Below are 21,110 nucleotides of genomic sequence, written 5' to 3'. Positions count from 1 at the left end.
TCACAAGCTTTTTCTGTTAAGAGTTTAATTTGTGGTGTGAGCATAAAAATATCTCTGGCATTGTATTCAAATATCCAACCTTATCATTCCAAAGCTGTTGCTATATTCACATATATTTAAAATATGAACAGAGGTTCAATTCCCTGCATACAAAGTTTCAGGCCTACCGTATTTATTCGATTAAGCGCCCAACCTCGAATAAGCGCCCACCTCGAATAAGCGCCCACCCTGTAGGTAAGAAAAGTTAATAAGTGCCCAGCCTCGAATACGTGCCCACCCCCACCCCCTTCAAAAATACTGAAGTGCATAAGAGGAGTACTTTGATTATAATTGAAATTGAAATTGAAGTTGACTAAGTACTACTAAGAGACTTCCCTGAAGACCGAGTTTCCTTAGTAATTAACAAAAACTTTCAATGAACAGTTAAAATTCTGCTTTGGTAGATCTTCACGTCTTATTATTATTCATTGTTTTGTTGTAAAATAAACTTATACTTGCGAAAAATTTAATTAGCGCCCAGCCTTGAACAAGCACCCACTCTCTAGGTCCAAAAACTTAATGAGCGTCCAAGGCGCATAATCGAATAAATAAGGTTTACAGTTCCCTATTTTTAAGATGGGGGTAACGAAAAATGACTTTGCAGGCCAAAAAAGTATTTCCACGGCTTTTGAGAAACCGCCCCTGAGCATGATTCCCTCTTTTCTTTTAGAAGCAGCTAATTCCCAACACTCCAGCTGCTCAACAAGTATCTAATGGAGTGCGAACAGGTCCATTATTGAGTTTCATTGTGTAGTTCCATAAAATATCCATATCTCCCCCATGCAAGGGGGGAGTGTGGACATTTTTTGGAACTAAAGTCTGTACACATTCCCGTGCAATCTCAATTAAATCACCACGGCAAACATTTTCCACAACCTTGTTGATTTGGTACTATTAAATGTTTGTTGTCTGATAAAATTTGGGTGCGGGGGGAGACAGTTGTTTTGGTGGCTTCTTGGAGAATTGGCCATTTTTTTGGTCTGATGTGAATACGGGAAGACCACCCCATGAATCACTAAAGAAGTATACTCAACAAACATTTCATTCGAAGAAATATGTTGGGGAGTTTTTCTGTTTCGTGATTTGAATTCAAAATATTTACTGCAAGAACCCCCACCCCCCTCAAACACTGACCGACTATTAAAGTCAACATGCTTTATATTATGTTGCAGGAAATATTGGTCAGCTAAATTTTGAAACAAACAGTTCTGCCTAAACCCTGATAGTATATCTAGCTAAAATTGAACACGACACAGAACTTCACACAAACAATATTTATTCCGAACTGGACAGGAGCTTTGCTCTATTTACATACTTGACCAGTTACTACTAAGATAAGTTAAAGTCCGCAATAATGCGAGATCAAAAAGTTCATATTCTGCAGTTGTGTATTTGATACAGTTCAAATGTTTGTGTACAGAGGTCACATTAAGACCTCAATTGACTATAAATTAAGCTACAACATGGAGCAAATCAGCTCACACTAGGTTATATGAATCTTTTTATAAATGCATAACATAAACAAGACCATGGCTAGAGAGGGAATGAGGATTACACCTTTGCCCCACCTAGTATAGTTGACTCGATTGATCATTACAAAGATAATTAATTAGTCAGATGCTATAATGTTGTGTAAAAAGCAACTGCTGACCGACTTTGTATTTACATGCAAAATCATTAAAATTTAAACTATAAGACAATTAAACTATCTCGTTGAAAAGGTGGTGGACCTTTAGAAATCAAGGGAGGAGTGGCAATTCTGCTTAAAACTTTGTGTCCCCCCAAAAAATCCTATGAATTGTTTAATTTCAAATAATCATTCTTGCAAGCAACTGGAAACATATTTACTAGGCATTTCTTTCCTTTAAAAATCCTGCAAAGTTTTCATGCCTTGAAAAAAATCCAGCAGTGAACTTAGGCTAGAAAAATTATACGCACTGAAAATTTTTTACCCGAAGCTTGCCTTGATTTGTAATGGTCGAATTTTGGCACCACTTTCTTTTCAACTCAAAAGGAGGACCTCTCGGGAAACACAGCATTTTTTTGATTGGATAATTTCGATCCTACATCCCAGCAAAATGTCGCCAAGCGTTGTTTTTCATTTCAGTTTGACAGTTTCACACTTCTGGCGATGGCTGGGTTTTCTGAGTGCTGCTGGCTACAAAATAATCTTCAGAGTTGAAAAGTTTCGTCTGCTAGAATTCCTTGGAGTTGAAAAGACAATTTCGTTTCAAACACGCTACATGAAGCAAACACAACTTTCAAACACAAGCAATGGATTTGCTACCGTCGATAAAACAGCTAAGAATGATGTTCTGTTTTCTCTTTCTTTCTGTGTACAATTTTCTTTGAATTGAGTAGCTTAAATAAAGTGTTTTTGCCTGATATATTTGTGGTGTTTGCAACATGTCTTCTCCTAACACGATATTTTAACTGGTATTTAGCTGAGTGACCTTTGTTTATCAAGAACTCCGTAAATATAAAACCACATCTCACACAAGATGTTTTAATGTCAAATGATATAAAACACAAAAATTCATTTTACCTAGACACCTGTTGTTGTATTGAAGATGTAAAGCGACTTCAATCTTAACATGATTCATATCTTCACACATCACTCACTGACATGAAAACTTGTCTTCATTTATTTTAAGATTGTTTTGAGTTTTTTTTTTACGGAGTTCCTGTTTTGTTTTTTTCAGTCGGTCACCCAACAATAATAATCCTTACAATTTGTTTAGTTGATATTTATTGAAAGACAATGACAATAGTTTTGAAATAATTTTAAATGAAGACCCAGCAATTAGGATTAGCATCTTGGATGCGCTGTTCAGCTTCACGTGTTATGTTTGAATTGAAACTGCTGAGGTCTAACGATTTTACTTTTGTATTAACAAGTTTATCACTTAAATAATTTAATCCTTTATCTGTAATATTATTGTAACTGAGGTTTAACGATTTTACTTTTGTATTTACAAGTTTATCACTTAAATAATTTAATCCTTTATCTGTAATATTATTGCCACTGAGGTTTAACGATTCTAAATTACTATTTACAATTACTTTACTCAATTGTTTTACACCTTCATCTCCTATCCTATTGTACCCGAGGTTTAAGTGCGTTAATTGACTATTGTCATTGTCAAACAACTTTGTTATCTCTGCACAACCCAACGGGCCAATGTTATTAGCGAACAAATCTATGAGCGAAATTTGTTGCACATGTTTAAACACATGCACTATTGCTGTACAGTCAGCAGGAGAGAGACTACAACGACTAAAATCTACTGCATTACATCTAATGTTTTTTAACTTGCTTTTTAAAACTACGTTTGATTCACTGCCTTCGTGAAGACATTTAATAATTGTCAATGCTAAATGTTTTTCGCTCCTAGTCGGCCAACAGGTTAATGTGCGCTGCTCTGACTCGGGTGACATAAGCATCAGCCCCGCTTCATATGTCTCTTCTGTTTTCTCGGGAAGCAGGTCAGTGAAGATCTTTAATTGCTTATCTCGTTCACCGAGCAGACCAGCCACAAACTCTAACACGACATGCCACTCACCTTTATTAATGTGATCTTTAACAAATGTTCTCAATTCTGCTTCATTCATGGTATCGGTTATATGCTTCGCTGCGAGGAATTCTTGCATCGTCAGATGAATGAAACAGAATTGAGCTTCGTGCTTGAATGGGCCAATTTTACGATCTGGCATCTTATGAAATAGCGAGCTGTTTGCCAATCCCTGCGGTACTTCGTTTGATCCAAAGATAAGTTTTCTTTGTTTTATACCTTTGAATGCAAGTTCTCCTAAGACCTTGAATTTCTCTTCCACTTCATGAGGTAGCTTGTCTGATTCAATCTCTTCCCGGCTGAGAGTTTTTTCGCGATATTGCTCGTTGTGCCTGAAGAAAAACAGTCTGGTGGCAATCTTGTAAATCTGAGTGAGTTTTACAGGAAGGCCACCAGTTAGACCAGTCTCCGGGGAGCACTTGAGCTTTTCGAGAAGGGATGAACAAATTATAAAGCAATTCACAGGAACGTAGCAAAATGAAAACAAGTTCATATTCGAAGTGATGTGATGCCTGATTTGTTCTCCTGCGCCGCTCAAATTTTCCGCTGCTTCTTTCGTGAAATTCTCAGCATATTCGTCAACTTGCTCATGTGCGAAGCCGAGAATTTCAAAAGTTCGATGAAATAGGCCATGAAGTTTTTCGATGCTTGACACGGCGGTAGGTCTTGTAGTTGTTAAAACGGAGGCTCCACGAAGAAGTTTGCCGTTCATAAGTTTCGCATAGAGAGTAGCCAGAGGCATCTTCTGTTCAACATTGTCTCTGTAGCTGTCGTTAACGGCCTCGTTATTAATACTTTTTAGATCTTCATCTGCAAGTTCGTCCATGCCGTCGAACAAAATTAGGACTTTCTCCGGATTACCTACAATGTCATTCCAGACATCATCAGGAAGATGTTCTGTCGGCAAGAATTCGGCACTTTCGAGTAGTTCACGAAGACTGAGCGGTACCAGGCTGAGCCTTTCTTCCGAGTTAGAACTCTTGACGTTAAATCTTCTGAACTTAATTAGGAAAGCAATGTTAAAGTGGAGCTCAGTGTCTTGCGTGTCGTTAAATATTTTACCCGAAGCCCAGTCTCTAAGAAACTTTGTAGAAAATAATGATTTTCCAATCCCCGGGCGACCAATGATCAGTATTTTCTTGTTTTCAGTGTCAACAATATCTTCAGGTCCTTTTGGTTTCAAATTTTCAGCATCGAGATCTTTTGGCCTCGGGTATACTTTGAGTTGCTCTTCTCTATCTTCGGGAAAATCGTATTGCGCCCTCTTAGGATGAAGAACCAAATTAGTGTAGATTTTGTCAATGTTCAGATCTTTGGTTGATTCGCCTTCACCTGGATAAGCTGTAAACAGTGCCTTCAGATCTGAAGGTTTTTCTGTGTTTTCAATGACACTTCTCTTGAGGCTTCTGATGAACCCGGGGATGATTGACGATGGCAGTTCTTCTAGTGGTATTTCTTGGGAGACAAGTTGTTCTGGTTCTTGTTCCTGCGGCCCTTGAGGGGGTTGTAAGGGTTCTTCCGAAGCTCGTTCTTGTGGCAGCTGCCCGGGATTCAGATGATCGGCCAGAAACTGCAAGTCTTTGCGTCCCGCTTGTAATAAGATCCACATGATTTCGGTCGAAAGGATAAGTGCAAAAAATCCATTCACCACGATCAAAGCGTACATCCAGAAGGTTTTCTTTGTGGCTCTTTGGTTGTGACACTCATATAAAGTCCTGTTCTGAATGTTGCCGATTGACTCATTTGCAGCACGACTGCTTTCTGGCATATCGTAGCAGTTGAAGCTTGATGGGAAGTTCAAAGGATAAAGCAGTTGAGTTTGAAGGACTATAAAAATTATTCCTAAAGAAAGTCTAGCGGCAAGCTGACAACAGTACGCCGCAAACAGTTTGCGTGTTTCAGGTGGGCGTTGTCTCTCGGCATCTCTGTTTAAATTGGCTTCCAGCAGCTGTTCAACTCTTGACTTAACGAATTGGGAGTAAATCACGCAAACAATTGCAATCGTCGAGAAGTTGACAATCACAAAGCCATAGACAGGAATACCGAATTTGCTGTATTGCTGCTCGTACTGTTCGAAACACTTTCCACGGACAAGGTCCATGTTTTCACTTTTCGCACCACAGCGAAAGTCGAACCTCGACTCACTGTTGTCCATTTCTGCAAAGATTCCGAGCAGAATAACTCCAAACAGTACCCAGCTAATGACTGCTGCATAACTGAGCCTGTTGAAGGTTTTCGCCGTTAACAATTCTTTCAGATTTTCCATTTGTATTTGATCACGCTTGTCAGCTCGCTCAGGGGATCTGAAAAAAAATAACATTGATTGGAATGAGACGTGTAAAGTCTGGAAGAAAATACATGAAAGGAAAAAAAATAAAGTAGAAGACCCCAAAAATGAAAGTGATTGCTAAGAAATATAGGTGGGTAACCGAAATAAAAAGCTAGCCATGGTATAACGCAATTCCTGACTTTTGACAAATATGGTCAGCAAGAACAGCTCTGGAGCTCAAATAGTGCAAATGTTTTGGGTGTTATTGAAAAAAAAAAAACATTTTCCACTCGCGGTTGTTGAATATGAGATAGTTATAGCCACCTCGGCGCTACGCGATTCGTTGGACTATCATATACAACGCTCGTGGAATAATTGTTATATTAACCCACTGAAGCCTGATGGTTTTCTAGCACGCATCCACGGCATTAACGCAAACGTGCCAGGCGGTTCGGTGAAAGGGACCTTTTTCACGAGATTTTCGCACAAATCAACCGCGACATTACATAATAACTATTGACTGATTTGACTGAACGGAATTCTGTTCTCGAAAATACCGTATTTTCTCGATTAAACGCCGGGTCCGCCGGGCTCCAAGGTAGAGTGGTAAGTAAGCCTTTTAGGCATTTATTTGAGGTGTAATATGCTAAAGGTATGATGGCAAGATACATTCATGTCACAAATAATGATTAAAAACCCTTGTTTAATAAACATTTTGCTCAAACAAACTGCACCATTCAAATAAACGCCGGATCCACGGAGCCAAGTTTGAAATAAACGCCGGGGGCGTATAGTTGAGAAAATACAGTACTATTGAAAACCAATTAACTGCGCATGCTTGTGATCTTACATTCGACAAATTTTGCATTTTCCCAGCGTTTATTTGCTGTTTGCTTTATACGATCCCTGATGAATTCTAACAAATTGCCTTGCTGTGTGCCCCTGAAACGTAATCGATAGAAATTTCATAATTGACACAGTAAAGGTATGAATTTTCATGAAATATTTCAACATTTACTTCTTCAGATAATCTTTATGATAACGACTTCAAGTGAATAGAGCAGAAAGTGCAGTGAGCCGCGTCATTTAGTCATTATCATTTCGCGACTGTTTAGCAAGTCACGCTACACCAACTGTGTTTTCAATAAATACGTTTTTCTCTGTTTTGGTTTTAAAATCCACCAGTGTGTTATTTACACCAAACCCGCCCTCGCATTCAATTCTTTGTAAATTCTCATCAACTTTGTTGTAGCGTTTCCCTTCCATGAACAGATTTAGACGAAGCTTGCAGACTAACTGTTGCGGGAATTGTTAAACAAGAAATCATTAACATTGCGAACCTATTTTCACAACTTAAAAGCACTTTTGGCCACATTTCCTCTTACTTTATGACTAAGAAGCCAAGATTAATCATTTTAAGGAATCGAAGACCTTACGTAGTTTCGCTTCTGCTAAAGTTTCTCACACCAATAGGCTTGAAGAATCGGTAGCATTCTTTCACGCTCATATCAACTCTTATTACAAGGGGGTGAGGGGGCGTTATGGAAGGAGGGCGCTAAATCGAATCATTACGGTAATGTAAATCTGGAATAGTTTTTGCAACGATGAAATCATGCCGCTAGCTGGAAAAAAAAATGATCTTTATGCGGCAATAGTTTCTTTTCTGACCAAAGATGTTGATTACACTGTGTTGATTTCAATGAGTATCAAACATGACGGTCTACGATTCGAAGGAAAGTAATTACTAACAAGATGACCATACTGTCTATGACTTTTATGAGTTGCTCTTCCAATACACAGCCCCGCTCATGATTGTCGAATAGAGAAGCCGTTAGGCCACATATTGATAGCTCGGTCCTAATCAAGAACGTGATGTTGTGAAATTGCTGGCTACAAAAGCTAAACCTGAACTGAAGAAACTGTACTCGACGACTGGCACTGGGCTTATGCCAATTATATGAATGTGGTCAACAGCTTAAGTATTAAATTATTAAAAAACAATCGAACGTATCCAGATTAGCCTCTTACGTTTAAAAAAATAGGAAAACAAACCTGCATTCACAGTTGGCAAAGAACAGCGGACAGCAATAAACTAGCAAGTTCAAGGGTGGATGGAGACTAAAGATGCAGGGAGCGCGTAAGGGAGGGGCTTATGTGGGCGGATGACGTCATCCATGGTTTGTTATTTCCTGTCTCCTTGGTAATTACAGGCTTTACGCAGCCTTTTTCGAACGTTGTCGCTTCAGTGCATTTCTCAAACCTTCGATTTCTCGAGCCTCCCGATAGACCAAACCAAAAGTCGTTTCTTTGAAAGTATTTTCCAATGGAAATTTGAGGTTACTGAAAAAGTCTTTATCACTGCTTATAAAACATTTTCCATAATCAGACATCAAAATGAAGTTTACGCTTAAATGATTTACGTCTTATTAACATTTGGTTGGTAGACCAATTAATACAGATCACGAGATGTACTGACATCTTTAGGCGCAAGTTAAAAGTAAAATTAAATGACATAAATACATATTTTTGATCAAATTTTCACACTGACCACGTCAAAGTAGTCTTTTTACCGTTTTATTCGATTTCAAGTTGTTAGAGTAGAAATGAACAGTATTTCCGGCACTGTGTACGCTTCATCAACTCAGTAATTTATAGATATACGTCTTCTGAGTCTCTGTTTTGCTTTTAGAATTGAGCAGTGTGTTGTGGGTTAACACAATTTATTCATTCTTATGGTCGTTTCTCTTCAAATGTTTTGTTATGAACAGAGTCTCTTAAGTTAATCAGTAAGATGCCAATTTCCACAGCTATAAACGACTTGAGATGTCATTTACATTGCGAACATATTTTAAAACACCCAAAATCACCTTCTCTAAAGAAAACTTGAGGTTGGAAGAGATAAACCAATTTAAATTATTGCTTATGAAACAGTTTCCATAAGCAGACATCAAAATGGAGTTTACGCCTTTTGTTCGGCATGATTTGCTTCCTATCTATATTTAGTTAGTAGACAGATGCATACAAATCACGAGATGTCCTTCTTTAGGCGCAAGTTAGAAGTAAAATTAAATAATATAAATACGCGTTCTTGATCAATTGTTTGCACTGAATTTGTTAGTTAGTCTTTCCTACCGTTTTTCGATTTCAAGTTATTAGAGTAGAAATTCGCAGTATTTCCACTGTATACGCTTCACCAACTCAGTAATTTATAGATATACGTCTTCTCAGTTTTGCTTTTAAAATCGAGTTTTGTGTTGTGGGTTAACACAATTTATTGAGCCTAACTCTTTTCCATTAATTTCTAAGAACTTTTTTCTTGTGGACGTTTTGTCTTCTACTGTTGTGCTATCAACAGAGTCACTTTTGTTGATCAAGTAGATGCTAATTTTCTTAGTTACAAACAACTTGAGATGTCATTTACATGGCGAACATATTTCAAGACTTCAACAATTTCACCACACGTTTAAGTACGTTAAACATTTTCTAGCACTTTATCAATTGTTTATGTCGTGCAAGCCAAGATGTATCATGTTCAAGAACCAAACATGCAGTTTTGTGTGTGTTTTGCAGTCAGCTTGAAGAATCAAAAGCACTATTCCTTCACACTATCGAAATCAAGGAAAGTTTTGCAATGTTGAAATAATACCACTAGCCTGGGAAGTGAGAACGATCTCTATGCGATAGTTTCTTGCTTTTCTGGCCAAAGATGGTGATTACACTGAATTAAATTGGATGCGTAACAAATATGACAGTCAATGTTTAGGAGAAACCGATTACTAGCAAAATGACCGAACTGTCTCACCGGAGTGTTTCGTCAATCTTAAGGGGTCCAATCCCGGGCGTTGAATACAGTCTTCAGGCTTAGGATTGACTAATATAGAATCCGCTAGGCCTATATAGGTCACATATCTATAGCTTGACTCTTATCAAGCATGTATTAAAGTTTCCGACAGCAAAAGAGCCAAAAAGTTTGGAATTTTAGCTTTTGAAGCAATCGACCGTAGCTTCCTTCGCTTCGTTGAAGAGTCGTGTTTGAAATAGCTTGAGCAAGCAAAGCCGATGTGATATCGCTTAAGTGCTGGCTAGAAGACTGAACACTGTTTGAAAGAGTTGAAAAAAAACCTGTTCAGGTAGTGATTGGCGTTGCGGTTTCACCAACGTATGCAGGAAACGTACGATTATTGTGAATTTGGTGAATGCTAACACATAAGACACTAGCTAGACTAACAAATTATCTCAAAACAAGCACAGATATCTAGGTTAGCCCTTAACGTTTTAAAAGTACGAAACAAACCTGTATTCACGAAGTCCGAAGAACAGCAGGTGAGTTTAAAATGTAACGGGTGTGCCTTTCGTAATGAAGTTTCTAAAGTTTGGAAACAAGTTATCTGCCCTGAGAGGGTGGATGCGTCATCTAAAGAATGATCTGTTATCTCCTGTCTCCTTGGTAATTTTAATTACTTTAAAAAGGCTTCACACAGCGATTCTGTCATTGTTTTCCCACCCCCGCCTTCCTTCCCGCAGGCCATAAGGACAAATTTTCGTTAAAAATGGAAATTGTCGACAAGTCGGTAATCCTTTGATTTTTTATGGGGCGTAGCTCAGCCAATTAACCCATACAAACGTACCTTCAGAAAAGTGAACGGAGGGGTAGGACGCCCAGTATACGAATGTTATTCTCAACTAGTTTATGTAGTGTAGTATTTTTATAAAACCCCTCAAAGCCTTGCAAGAATTTTTCAGTAAACAAAATATTATTCATGTATGTTTAGTAGTGTTCTATTGGGAGCAACCGTTTCAAGCCTCGACCAGTTTTGATTGATTTTATTGCTATGTCCATTGATCATGATTGGTTTTTACGTAGGGAATATTTCAAGATCTGTTTATGACTGAAGTGACTGTTACCTATTGGACGATATCTTCAACTGTTTAGTGACTTAAGTTGATTTATACGAGTTCAGTGACGGAGGGAGTTGAACAGCCATAACAATCGAAGGATATTTTTTTTCCATTTTCTCAAAAACCTGACCAACCAAAACGAGCTTATTACAAAAGAACACCATTGTGTGACTCATCAAAAATGCTTTCGAAATAAATTGATAAAAGCCAAGTTTTGATTTTAATGCAGAGAATATGACATTTTGGTGGAGCAGTAAGCGGGGATTGCCCTCTGAGACAGGGGGAGGGGAGAGAAATAACTCTTGGCAGTTCAAGCAACGCAAGATGTTTGTACACTGAATGCAAATTATGGAATTTACTTGATCCACACCTCCACCCCGCTAAAATGGATCGCCACCCCCTCCGCAATCATCGCCGTCCGCTTTTTGAGCCAGCGAGTCAACAGTGAGCGGTTATACCAATGATAACGAAAACAAACATGGCGGATGGCGGGCTTTGGCGACTCGTGTGAGAATTTTTACGTTATTTGCCTGTTTTAGCAAAGCTTGAAACTAAATTGTTAAACAAAATTTCCGAAAAATTAGATGTCGTCAACAGGGACTATTCTATTAGAGTGCACAGAGGTGTATATTATTCTAAATCAGGTAAGAAATTTCACTCTCTGTTCTTGTAACTAGTCGATAGAAATCGATCATCGAATTAACAAATTGACATTAGTTTTTTATGCGTCTGTCCTGTTATTGATGATAAGTTGTGTCATAACATTGTCAAAGTGTTGTGGATCTACGACAAACTTTAGTATCGATTACGTTCGATTTCTATCGAGTATCGAAAATATCGATTAGATATGTCCTGGGTCTAAATAGCGCTAAATGGCTGCAATGTTAACGCGTTTATGTCGTATTCTGAAGTTTAGCTGAATTGGGAAGAGCAACTTCATTATTCTCCGAATTCATTATTTTATGATGGGCAGTTTGTAACAATGACCAAGACAAAGAGGTGGCAAACTTAAGTTGACAAAATAGCCTGACTCAAAAATGCAGACCTCTCAAGTCTCAGGATTTTTTTGCCGTGAGACAGGGATTTTCTTTATTTTGGATATTTTGCTTGTGATGACTGGGAACGCAACAGGGTCGGCAAACTATTCCATACTTTTGAACTTTACGGATCTATAAAAAGATAACCAATAAGAATTAAGGGGGCCCCCCAAAAGGAAAAAGCCTGACACACTTTGAGAGATTGATGCTTGCTGATTTACGTAAACATTGTGCAGTACTTTTGTAATAGTGGTTGTGTTTGATACCCGATTAATTTGGCGGAATGACACTCAGTCGTTTTCTCTTTACCGCCTACTTTCTTCTCAAGGATGGCTCTGCCAAGCATCGGATATTTTTTCGAATTTCACAGTTCTTTACCTTTCTATTGATATATAGTTTGTGGTAGTTTACTTTAAAACAATGTGAGTAAAAAAACTTGTGAAGGACACCCGCGAAAGTATTGTGTAACCTTAACATTTGAACGTCAGTACATGATGGAAGGAAAAGGAAAGTTGTAAAAGTGGGATAGCCTGTATTTTTTCAATTTGTTTGAAAGCTGATGTCATGCTTGCAAATTTCAACCATTTAATTAAGCAAGGCTCCAACAACTCTGGGTAAATCCATGTTTACAACATATCATGCTTGCAAATTTCAACCATTTAATTAAGCAAGGCTCCAACAACTCTGGGTAAATCCATGTTTACAACATATCACGCTTGCAAAATTCAATTCATTAAGCAAGACTGCAATGTGTGGTTCCAGAAAATATCCATACCCCCACCACGGAGGGTATTTCACGTAAGACCCCCCACCTCTCTGGAATTTCCGTTTTTGTTAAGAAAAATAAACCCCCCACCCCTCCGGAATTTCCAAAAGTATATTGCATACCCCCCAGCCCCTCTGGAAAAAAAGATAAATTGTACAATGCTCTAAATTTTAGGTCACCTCTCTTGTAAACAGTTACAGTGTATAACTGATCGATCGGAAGATATGTTAGAACGATACATACGTTACATGTACTGCTGAAGACAAAATAAGAAATTTCCTCAAAAGTAAACAAACAAAATATCTGGTAGTCACTTGTCAAATTACCTTGTTGTATAACCATCCATCCCTTTTCATTCCAATCGCTTTAGAAAACCGCTATTTAAAATGTATTAGAACACGGATTTGAAGTGTTGATATAAACCATAAACATTCACCGTAAACGTGATCGCAAAATCGCTAATGCTCGCTGAGAAAGCAAAATTTAACAGGAAAATTACAAACAAATAGCCAGAAATAACAAAACCATGTTAATCTCGAGTTTCTGACATCATTACACTATTTTCATCGCTAATAAACATGAAACTTTTCACAAACAAGGACGATTTTCCTTCGATCGAACGTGAAACCATTCTCGTCCCCATAGCCCTTTCGTTTCTCTTAGCCGGCTTGGCACGAGAAAACGGAGGGCTCTGGGGACATAGGATTTTTGAATTAATTCGAATTTTTTTGATTGGCTGTTTGGAACAAAGAATTCCTGAACGGAAGTCGAAAATGTAACGACTCTCTCATACATTCTTTTGAAACGTCATGACTGCATACATGAAGACCGGAAGTCCTAGAATCTAGGACTGGAAATTCTGTGTCCCCAGAGCCCTTTGTTTCCTCGTGCCAAGGCCCAGCCGGCTAAGAGAAACGAAAGGGCTATGGGGACGAGAATGACGTGAAACAAGCAACCCTTGACACCAGTGCCTTTCGGTCAAACCACGTGACAAGTTTCAGGGAACTGGTAACAAGTAATGGCGGACGAACGAACATGGAGGATTTCAGTGAAATTATTTGCTTTCAGTGTGCTTTCAGGAGAAAGAAAACCCGTTTTAAATGTAAAGCGATTGTGAATCAAGAACCCAGAGTGCTATTTTTGCTATGTAAAACGCTTGTAGAGTAGGTAAGAAACGATTTTTGAAACTAGTTTGCACTTCATCAAACTTGACCGTCTGGAAACATAATTCCACTGGCAACCCCCCCTTCTCTTCGGAATTTCCTGGGCCCTTGACCCCCCCACCCCTCTGGAATTTCCAATTTCCTCCGTGGTGGGGGTATGGATATTTTCTGGAACCACACAATATACTGTTCACAGCCCTCTATTTTTTCTTATTTTTTGATTGAATGAGCGCGGTGAAAGAACGGTGAGAGAACTGGAGGCCAGGGGGAAAATGGGAGGCACAAGTGAAAATAGAGGCTGTGGACAGTCTAAGACTGCAACAACTCTGGGTACCGTATTTTCTTGATTAAACGCCGGGCCCCGAATAAACGCCGGGTCTCCGAGCTAGAGTTTTAAGTAAGCCTTCCAGGCATTTATTTGAGGTGTAATATGCTTTAGGTATGATGGCAAATTACGTTTATGTCACAAATAATGATTTAAAACCCTTCTTTTATAAACATTTTGCTCCAGTAAACTGCACCATTCAAATAAACGCCGGATCCACGGAGCCAAGTTTGAAATAAACGCAGGGGGCGTTTAAATGAGAAAATACGGTAAATCCATGTTTACAATATATGACTTCCTGTGTGATTATGAGTTGGACTGGTTTCCTTTGCAGATGGTCACCCTTGGATCTTATAGATTGAATGATTGAAGGAGTTATCTTCCTACCCAGAGTATGATAACACATAACACCAAATGCAAATAAGCTTAGCTAGAAGTCCACATGTAACCGTACCTACCCCCCAAAAAATGGTGTTTGTCTAGCATGGGAACTCTTAGTCTATAGTTAAGTATCCAGGACTTCTTGGTTCAATAAAAGCTTGGAACCTTATGAATGTGTTGTGGAACACATTTGCTTTTATTATTTTGGTGATCACTTATCCTATAGCACATGGTCTGAGTAATCAGTAGAAGTATTTCAATCTATAGTTTGTCTGCTATACACACAATGCGTAACCACATAGAGAAGACATAAGCCATGAAAATAACGTTAATTTTTGTGTAGCAAAGGTTACATCGCATTTTAAGTGTTTCATCAACAGGAAACAAACACTTTTTTGATTAGCACCTGGTTTTAGTTATTTTTGTCCCTCAGTTGATCAATCTCCCAGTTTTTACTGGAATCTCCTGATTTTATTACCTCAATCTCCAGATTTCTGGTTCTTTGAGGTTGCGAGGTCTGAAAATGTGTTATAATTTTATCACGTTAGAATGTTTTTCTGCTGGCTATCAAAGTTCTCCTTTTATATAACTGAGGTAAACTAACTCATTCTTTATGAGCTAAGCTTTTAAAAAATTTTGAAATACATGTATTTATCGTTTCGTAATTTTTTATACTAATCCCATAAGACTTTTTTATAAAGAAAATGGTAGCATTTATTTTTTTTTATTGAATTGAGACATAAAACATACATTAACAAGCATAAGCCTTACATACAAAAGCCTTACTATATTTTTTTATAAAAATATTTTATTTTTAACTTACAGTGTGTATTTGTATTTGCCAAGGCACATTTCATGTGTAGTTCACATCAAAGATACACCAAGATTTTTATGATAATAGTGAAAAAAGGCAAAAATCCCGCTGAAGATCTTTGGCATACAGTGTATCAACCAAAACTATTTACCAATTTGCCACAGTTTTACCTCCAGTCGGTCAAACTGCAGATTGATACTGTGTTCTTTCCTTGGGAAAGGCGCGGCATGCCACAAATTTTCTCATGTGTTACTGAAGAATTTTGCGGCAAGCAATACCACGGTAAACGGTGAGAAGCGGTAGAAGTTGTACATGTAGCTTGCACACAATGCAACCTGCTATATTAATTGTATAATGGCAGTGAAACAAACTAGGACAACATTTTTTGTTAATCACTTAGTAAATAACAACAACAATTTAATGTCATTGGAAAGAGAAAATATTATTTTTATACAGGTTTAGATCAGTTTGGATGTAATGTTCCTTATAGCTCCATCATTTTCCAACCATTAAAATAATTAATAATTCCATCAGACCTCAAAGTTTCTAAGTTCTTTTTGCCTTGAATGTTTTTTTCTTCATGTCCCCAGGCTGGGCAGTACCCAAGGCTGAGTGATCCCAACTATTTACTTCTTTAAGGTAAGATGTAGACTGAGATAAATCATTACAAAAATCACTAAACTGTCAAATAATTCAGAATTTATATATTGCTGTCCCACCCACTTTCGTTGACTAATAACTTGTTCATTGCTCCATGAGAGACATGTTTGGGCTAAAATATTTGTTTAATTTACAGTTAAAATAAAGGCCCTACGGAGGGAGCGTGGGTTTCAAAATACACAGCGAACTGCAAACTAGTCCTCAAGGGAATGTTACATTGAGAGACTTGGGGCCATGACGCGATCGATCACAGTAATAATTAACTGTTTTGATAACATTCAAAAGAACACAATTCCAGACATTCCAGTGTGGCTCATGTACTGCATATCCTAATATTTTACTGCTACTGTTGTTGAAAGTTGCACTCTTGAGCCATGCTGGAAAAATGATGCCGGTTAAATATATTTTTTACTACAGTGTAGACCACTATTAACTAGAAAATAGAAAAAACTTCATTTAACCAAACTTTTATTAAATTGCTCTTCTACCAACTGTTAATTTGATGCTTTATTTATCGACGACTCTAATTTAATTACTTAGTTGTAAATTATAATGCAAAAAAGCAATACAATTTTCCAACAGCAGTAGAACAAAGTGGATGGGCAGCAATCTGAAAACTTGCACCCCACAGTGCAGTAATCTTTTTTATCTTCTTAATATATATTCTACCTATATGTACCGTAGATACCGGTAAAAAAATGATATGTACAAGTAACCTCTATAAATTATCAAACATCATAAAAATCAATACAGCGGCTGCGTATTTTTTGTGTGTTGTGTAAAATAAATTTAAATATAAGAACTATTCTACAAATGCCTCTGCAGGATTGGAAGCTCTCATTAACAACATGTAAACTGTATTCTTATGTACAGCTGAAATTTTCACACACTAAGTTTCATTCACATACAGACCTGAACATTTTTGAATTGGAAAATTCCTAGAGTAACACATGTAAGTCCCTCCAAAAATCAGCCTACCAATTAAAAAAGGGCTTGAAACTAAATAAAGCCAAGATTTTTTCTGTATTGAAATGCACCTATTGTTTTTTGCCAAGGATGTCTGTGGCCTGATCCTGATATGGATGTGCTGATAAAACAACTGGTAGAGTGATAATGCACCGAGGAGCCGAGCCTTCTCTTCTCCAGAGCCTGGCACTACAATTGGCAGACAAGGTAAAACTCAACATCACTGTGAAGTCAACATGCTTTTAACCTGAAGCTAATAAAATATATGAAACAACTTCTGTAGTTTTTCCTTGGTTTGATTTCTTTTGTTCATTTTGTATCCATAAGAAGATGTTAATTTAGGAAGCACATATTAGAGTTCATATGTTTTCGTATTTATGCAGTCAATGTATTTGAATAGCCCAAGTTCACAGACAAAGGAATATTTGAAAATTTGCATTTTTAACTAGAAAGCCAAAAAGTCATGTTAGAATTTTGATATGCCAAAGATGGGCTATTAGGGATTGATATTATCCTAGCACTGGTTTTCATTTGGTCACATGAGGAACAGATTGGTATTTTAACACTGTTTTCACTAAACCTATTTGGGGATTTTTTTTTGCTTTCACATGCTCAGGTTATCACAAGTATTGTTTTTTCGGTGTTTTCTGTTTTTCAGGTCAGCACTTTAGTAGAAAACAATGAACGTATCTATGACACAAGGCATGGAGGATTTGTCCAGTTCAAGGACAGGCAAGGTAAGAACTGCTTAATTTTTTTCTTCTCTGGACAACATTTACCTGCAAATAGATGAGTTTTGCACAAATGATACTCGCAGTCACCTCTCACATTAAACCACTCTAAAGGTTTGATTTATTGTCAAACCAGTGAAAAGTTAACTAGTGTGGCAAGAGACTGAAAGCCACCCCCCTCAGTAAAATGCAGACTTGTCAACACCATTTGTCAAAATAATTTTGTTCAAGTATCAGAAGTAAAGCACATTTACACTCAACAATTGAATTGATTGACCACGACCAAATCAGTGCACCGGTGTTATGTTACTGAACCAGCTAAATATAATTTTGGTGGAAATTTAACATGACCTGTAATCTAAATGGTTAATTTTTGGGAAGGCTTATATTTGCTCACTGAAGCTCTCAGCTATTTTACTGTTTTAGTCAACACTGTTTTTCTCCCTTTCAGGCCAAGGCCGCTATCGTCGACAAAATCAGCAACATTATGATCGACAAGACAGGCCAGAGAAACAGGACAGACAGGATCGATACAACTGGCAGGAGAGATATGGACGACAGCATGACAGGTCTTACCAAAAGTCACAGTCATCTTACTGAACTAGACACAACATGCACAACTAACCAAGGATTATCAAGGGGCATTTTATTGTCCTGTCTGTGATTCAAGGCAATGTTGTTCTTGTAAGAAAATACTGTGAAGTTTCATTGATATATAAGCCGAGAAGAACTCCACTGGTGAATAACAACTAGAAATAATATTGTAAAGTATATTATTTTATTGCTGGGTATTCAGTTTTGAAATCTTCAAATGTGTGAACATCTTGTGAGCGAATAAAACTAACAGAAGCCTGTGATAACCTGTACTTGATGGAAGTATTATTTCTCCCAATATTGCAAGAGACTGTTGGTCTAAGACTAGGTGGGATTCCAATTTTTGAAGTTTTCGCACCCAAAATCTCCATTGGTGCACGATATATTAAAGGTTAAATCAAGGTTTTGTTTGTGACCCGTTACTCGTCACAACCGCGCAGAAGACTGGGTTCACTAATTATAAGTAACTGTCATGGTGAAGCCTCGCAAGTCATCACCAGCTTTTTCTGTTAAGAGTTTAATTTGTGGTGTGAGCATAAAAATATTTCTGGCATTGTATTCAAATATTGAACCTTATCATTACAAAGCTGTTGCTATATTCACATATATTTAAAATATGAACAGAGGTTCAATTCCCTGCATACAAAGTTTCAGGCCTACCGTATTTATTCGATTAAGCACACAACCTCGAATAAGCGCCCACCCTGTAGGTAAAATGACTTTGCAGGGCAAAAAGGTATTTCTGCGGCTTTTGAGAAACCGCCCCTGAGCATGATTCCTTTTTTCTTTTAGAAGAAGCTTATTCCCAACACTCCAGCTGCTCAAAAAATATCTAATGGTGTGCAAACAGGTCCATTATTGAATTTCATTGTGTACAGTTGAACCCCTATTAAGCGGTCACCCTCGGGGAAATGGCAACTGGCCGCTTAATAGAGGTTGGCCGCTTAATAGGGGTTTGTCAGAAATTAGCATAAGGTCTTTTTAAAAGGTAACATTATTTCAATACAAAATAAGGTGAAAATGAATAACGGAATCACAGGAAGACGACAATAAACCTGTGTTTGAATGATTTTATCGGCCGTCACGGTCTGAGCTTGTTGGAAATTAATTTAAATATCGTATATGACATTCTTATTGGCCGCTAAATAGAGGTAAAAACAATAGAAGAATGCTCATCGGGACGGCAGAAAGGTGGCCGCGGCCGCTTAATAGGGGTGGCCGCTTAAAAGGGGTCATATTTACAGTATAATACTGACAATATTTTCTGGACTTAAGTAACTGGCCGCTTAATAGGGGGTGGCCGCTTAATGGGTGGCCGCTTAATAGGGGTTCGACTGTAGTTCCATAAAATATCCATATCTCCCCCATGCAAGGGATTTTTATAAGAATCCCCCACCCCTCTGGAAATTCCAATTAAACTTCATACATTTCTAAACATTTCTTGGTCAAAGAAACCCCCCAACCTGCCAGGAATTTCCAATCCCTTCTGTGTGTGTGTGTGTGTGTGGGGGGGGGGGGGAGTATGGACATTTTCTGGAACTAAAGTCTGTACACATTCCCGTGCAATCTCAATTTATCACCACGGCAAACATTTTCCACAATCTTGTTGATTTGGTACTAGTGTTTGTTGTCTGATAAAATTGGGTGGGCGGGGTGGGGGGAGAAACTTGTTTTGGTGGCTTCTTGGAGGGTTGGCCATGTTTTTTGGTCTGATGTGAATCCCGGAAGACCACCCCATGAATCACTAAAGAAGTATACTCAGCGAACATTTCGTTCGAAGAAATGTTTCTGTTTTGTGATTTGAATTCAAAATATTTACTGGAAGATTCCCCCCCCCCCCCCACCTTCCTCTCAAAAACCGAATAAGCTTGTTGGCATGGAAACTACTAAGCCAAAGAAGGTTAATATTATGTTGCAGGAGAATATATTGGTCAGCTAAATTTTGAGCCAGGATAGCCAAACATAGGTCTGCCTAAACCCCAATAGTATATCTAGTTAAAATTGAACATGACACAAAACTTTGCACAAACATGTTTATTCCGAACTGGACAGGAGCTTTGCTCTATTTACATACTTGACCAGTTATTACTAAGATAAGTTAAAGTCCGCTATAATACGAGTTCAAAAAGTTCATATACTTCAAATGTTCATATACAGGGAGGTCGCATAAACACCTCAACTGACTATAAATCAAGTTGCAACATGGAGCAAATCAGCTCACACTAGGTTATACGAATATATTTATAAATGCATAACATACCATGGCTAGAGAGGAATGAGTAGGACAGCTTTGCCCCACCCCCTCTCCCACCTACTATTGTTGACGCGAGCGACTATTACAAAGAAAATTTACTAGTCAGATGCTATTATGTTGTGTAAAAAGCAACTGCGCTGACCGGCTTTGTATTTACATGTAAAATCATTAACCTATAAGACAGCTACAATATCTTGTAAAAACAATTGGTTGACCTTTAGAAATCAAGGGAAGAGTGGCAATTCTGCCCAAAAAATCCTGCAAATAGTTTAATGTCAAATAATTATTCTTGCAAGCAAACTGATACACATTTAGATATTTCTTTACTATAAAAGTCCTGCAAAGCCTTTCATGGCTTGAAAAAAAATCCAGCAGTGAACGAAGGCTGGAAAAAATTATTATACACACTAAAAGGTTTTTACCCGAAGCTTGCCTTGATTTGTAATGGTCCAATTTTGGCGCCATTTTCTTTTCAACTCGCAAGGAGGACCTCTCGGGAAACACAACATTTTTTTGATTGGATAATTTCGATCCTACCTCCCAGCAAAATGTCGCCAAGCGTTGTTTTTCATTTCAGTTTGACAGTTTCACGCTTCTGGCTAAGGCTGAGTTTTCTTAGTGCTGCTGGCTACAAAGTAAT

At 37.9% G+C, this 21,110-nt stretch overlaps 3 protein-coding genes across 4 annotated transcripts in view; 1 reads left to right on the top strand and 2 right to left on the bottom strand.

Moving 5' to 3' along the window:
- The window catches only part of LOC144646551 (eukaryotic translation initiation factor 3 subunit C-like), a 48,379-nt gene extending 29,759 nt beyond the window's left edge, over nt 1-18,620 (top strand). Inside the window, exons 1-5 of one of the 2 annotated variants that reach the window (XM_078506191.1) lie at nt 11,229-11,423; nt 15,856-15,904; nt 16,981-17,098; nt 17,550-17,628; nt 18,074-18,620. In XM_078506191.1, coding sequence (XP_078362317.1) covers nt 17,039-17,098; nt 17,550-17,628; nt 18,074-18,222 — 288 coding nt within the window. In that variant the 5' untranslated portion in view covers nt 11,229-11,423; nt 15,856-15,904; nt 16,981-17,038 and the 3' untranslated portion in view covers nt 18,223-18,620. Of the gene's footprint in view, nt 1-11,228; nt 11,424-15,855; nt 15,905-16,980; nt 17,099-17,507; nt 17,629-18,073 lie in introns of those variants that run through there. The other variant, XM_078506192.1, reaches the window with a different exon arrangement.
- On the bottom strand, nt 1,299-6,191 carry LOC144645842 (uncharacterized). Its single transcript, XM_078505380.1, has one exon. The coding sequence runs from the start codon at nt 5,929-5,931 to the stop codon at nt 2,824-2,826; it is 3,108 nt and encodes a 1,035-aa protein (XP_078361506.1). The 5' UTR covers nt 5,932-6,191; the 3' UTR covers nt 1,299-2,823.
- A 1,615-nt stretch (nt 18,621-20,235) lies between the features above and the next one.
- LOC144645840 (protein NLRC5-like) overlaps nt 20,236-21,110 on the bottom strand; it is a 46,078-nt gene continuing 45,203 nt past the window's right edge. The window contains exon 2 of the mRNA XM_078505378.1: nt 20,236-20,390. The gene's annotated coding sequence lies outside the window, so the exon portion shown is untranslated. The remainder of the gene's footprint in view (nt 20,391-21,110) is intronic.

The sequence above is a fragment of the Oculina patagonica genome, chromosome 3 (assembly GCF_052425735.1).
Source record: "Oculina patagonica isolate OP01 chromosome 3, crgOcupat, whole genome shotgun sequence".
NCBI lineage: Eukaryota > Metazoa > Cnidaria > Anthozoa > Scleractinia > Oculinidae > Oculina > Oculina patagonica.
This window is presented reverse-complemented; position numbering and strand designations above follow the sequence as displayed.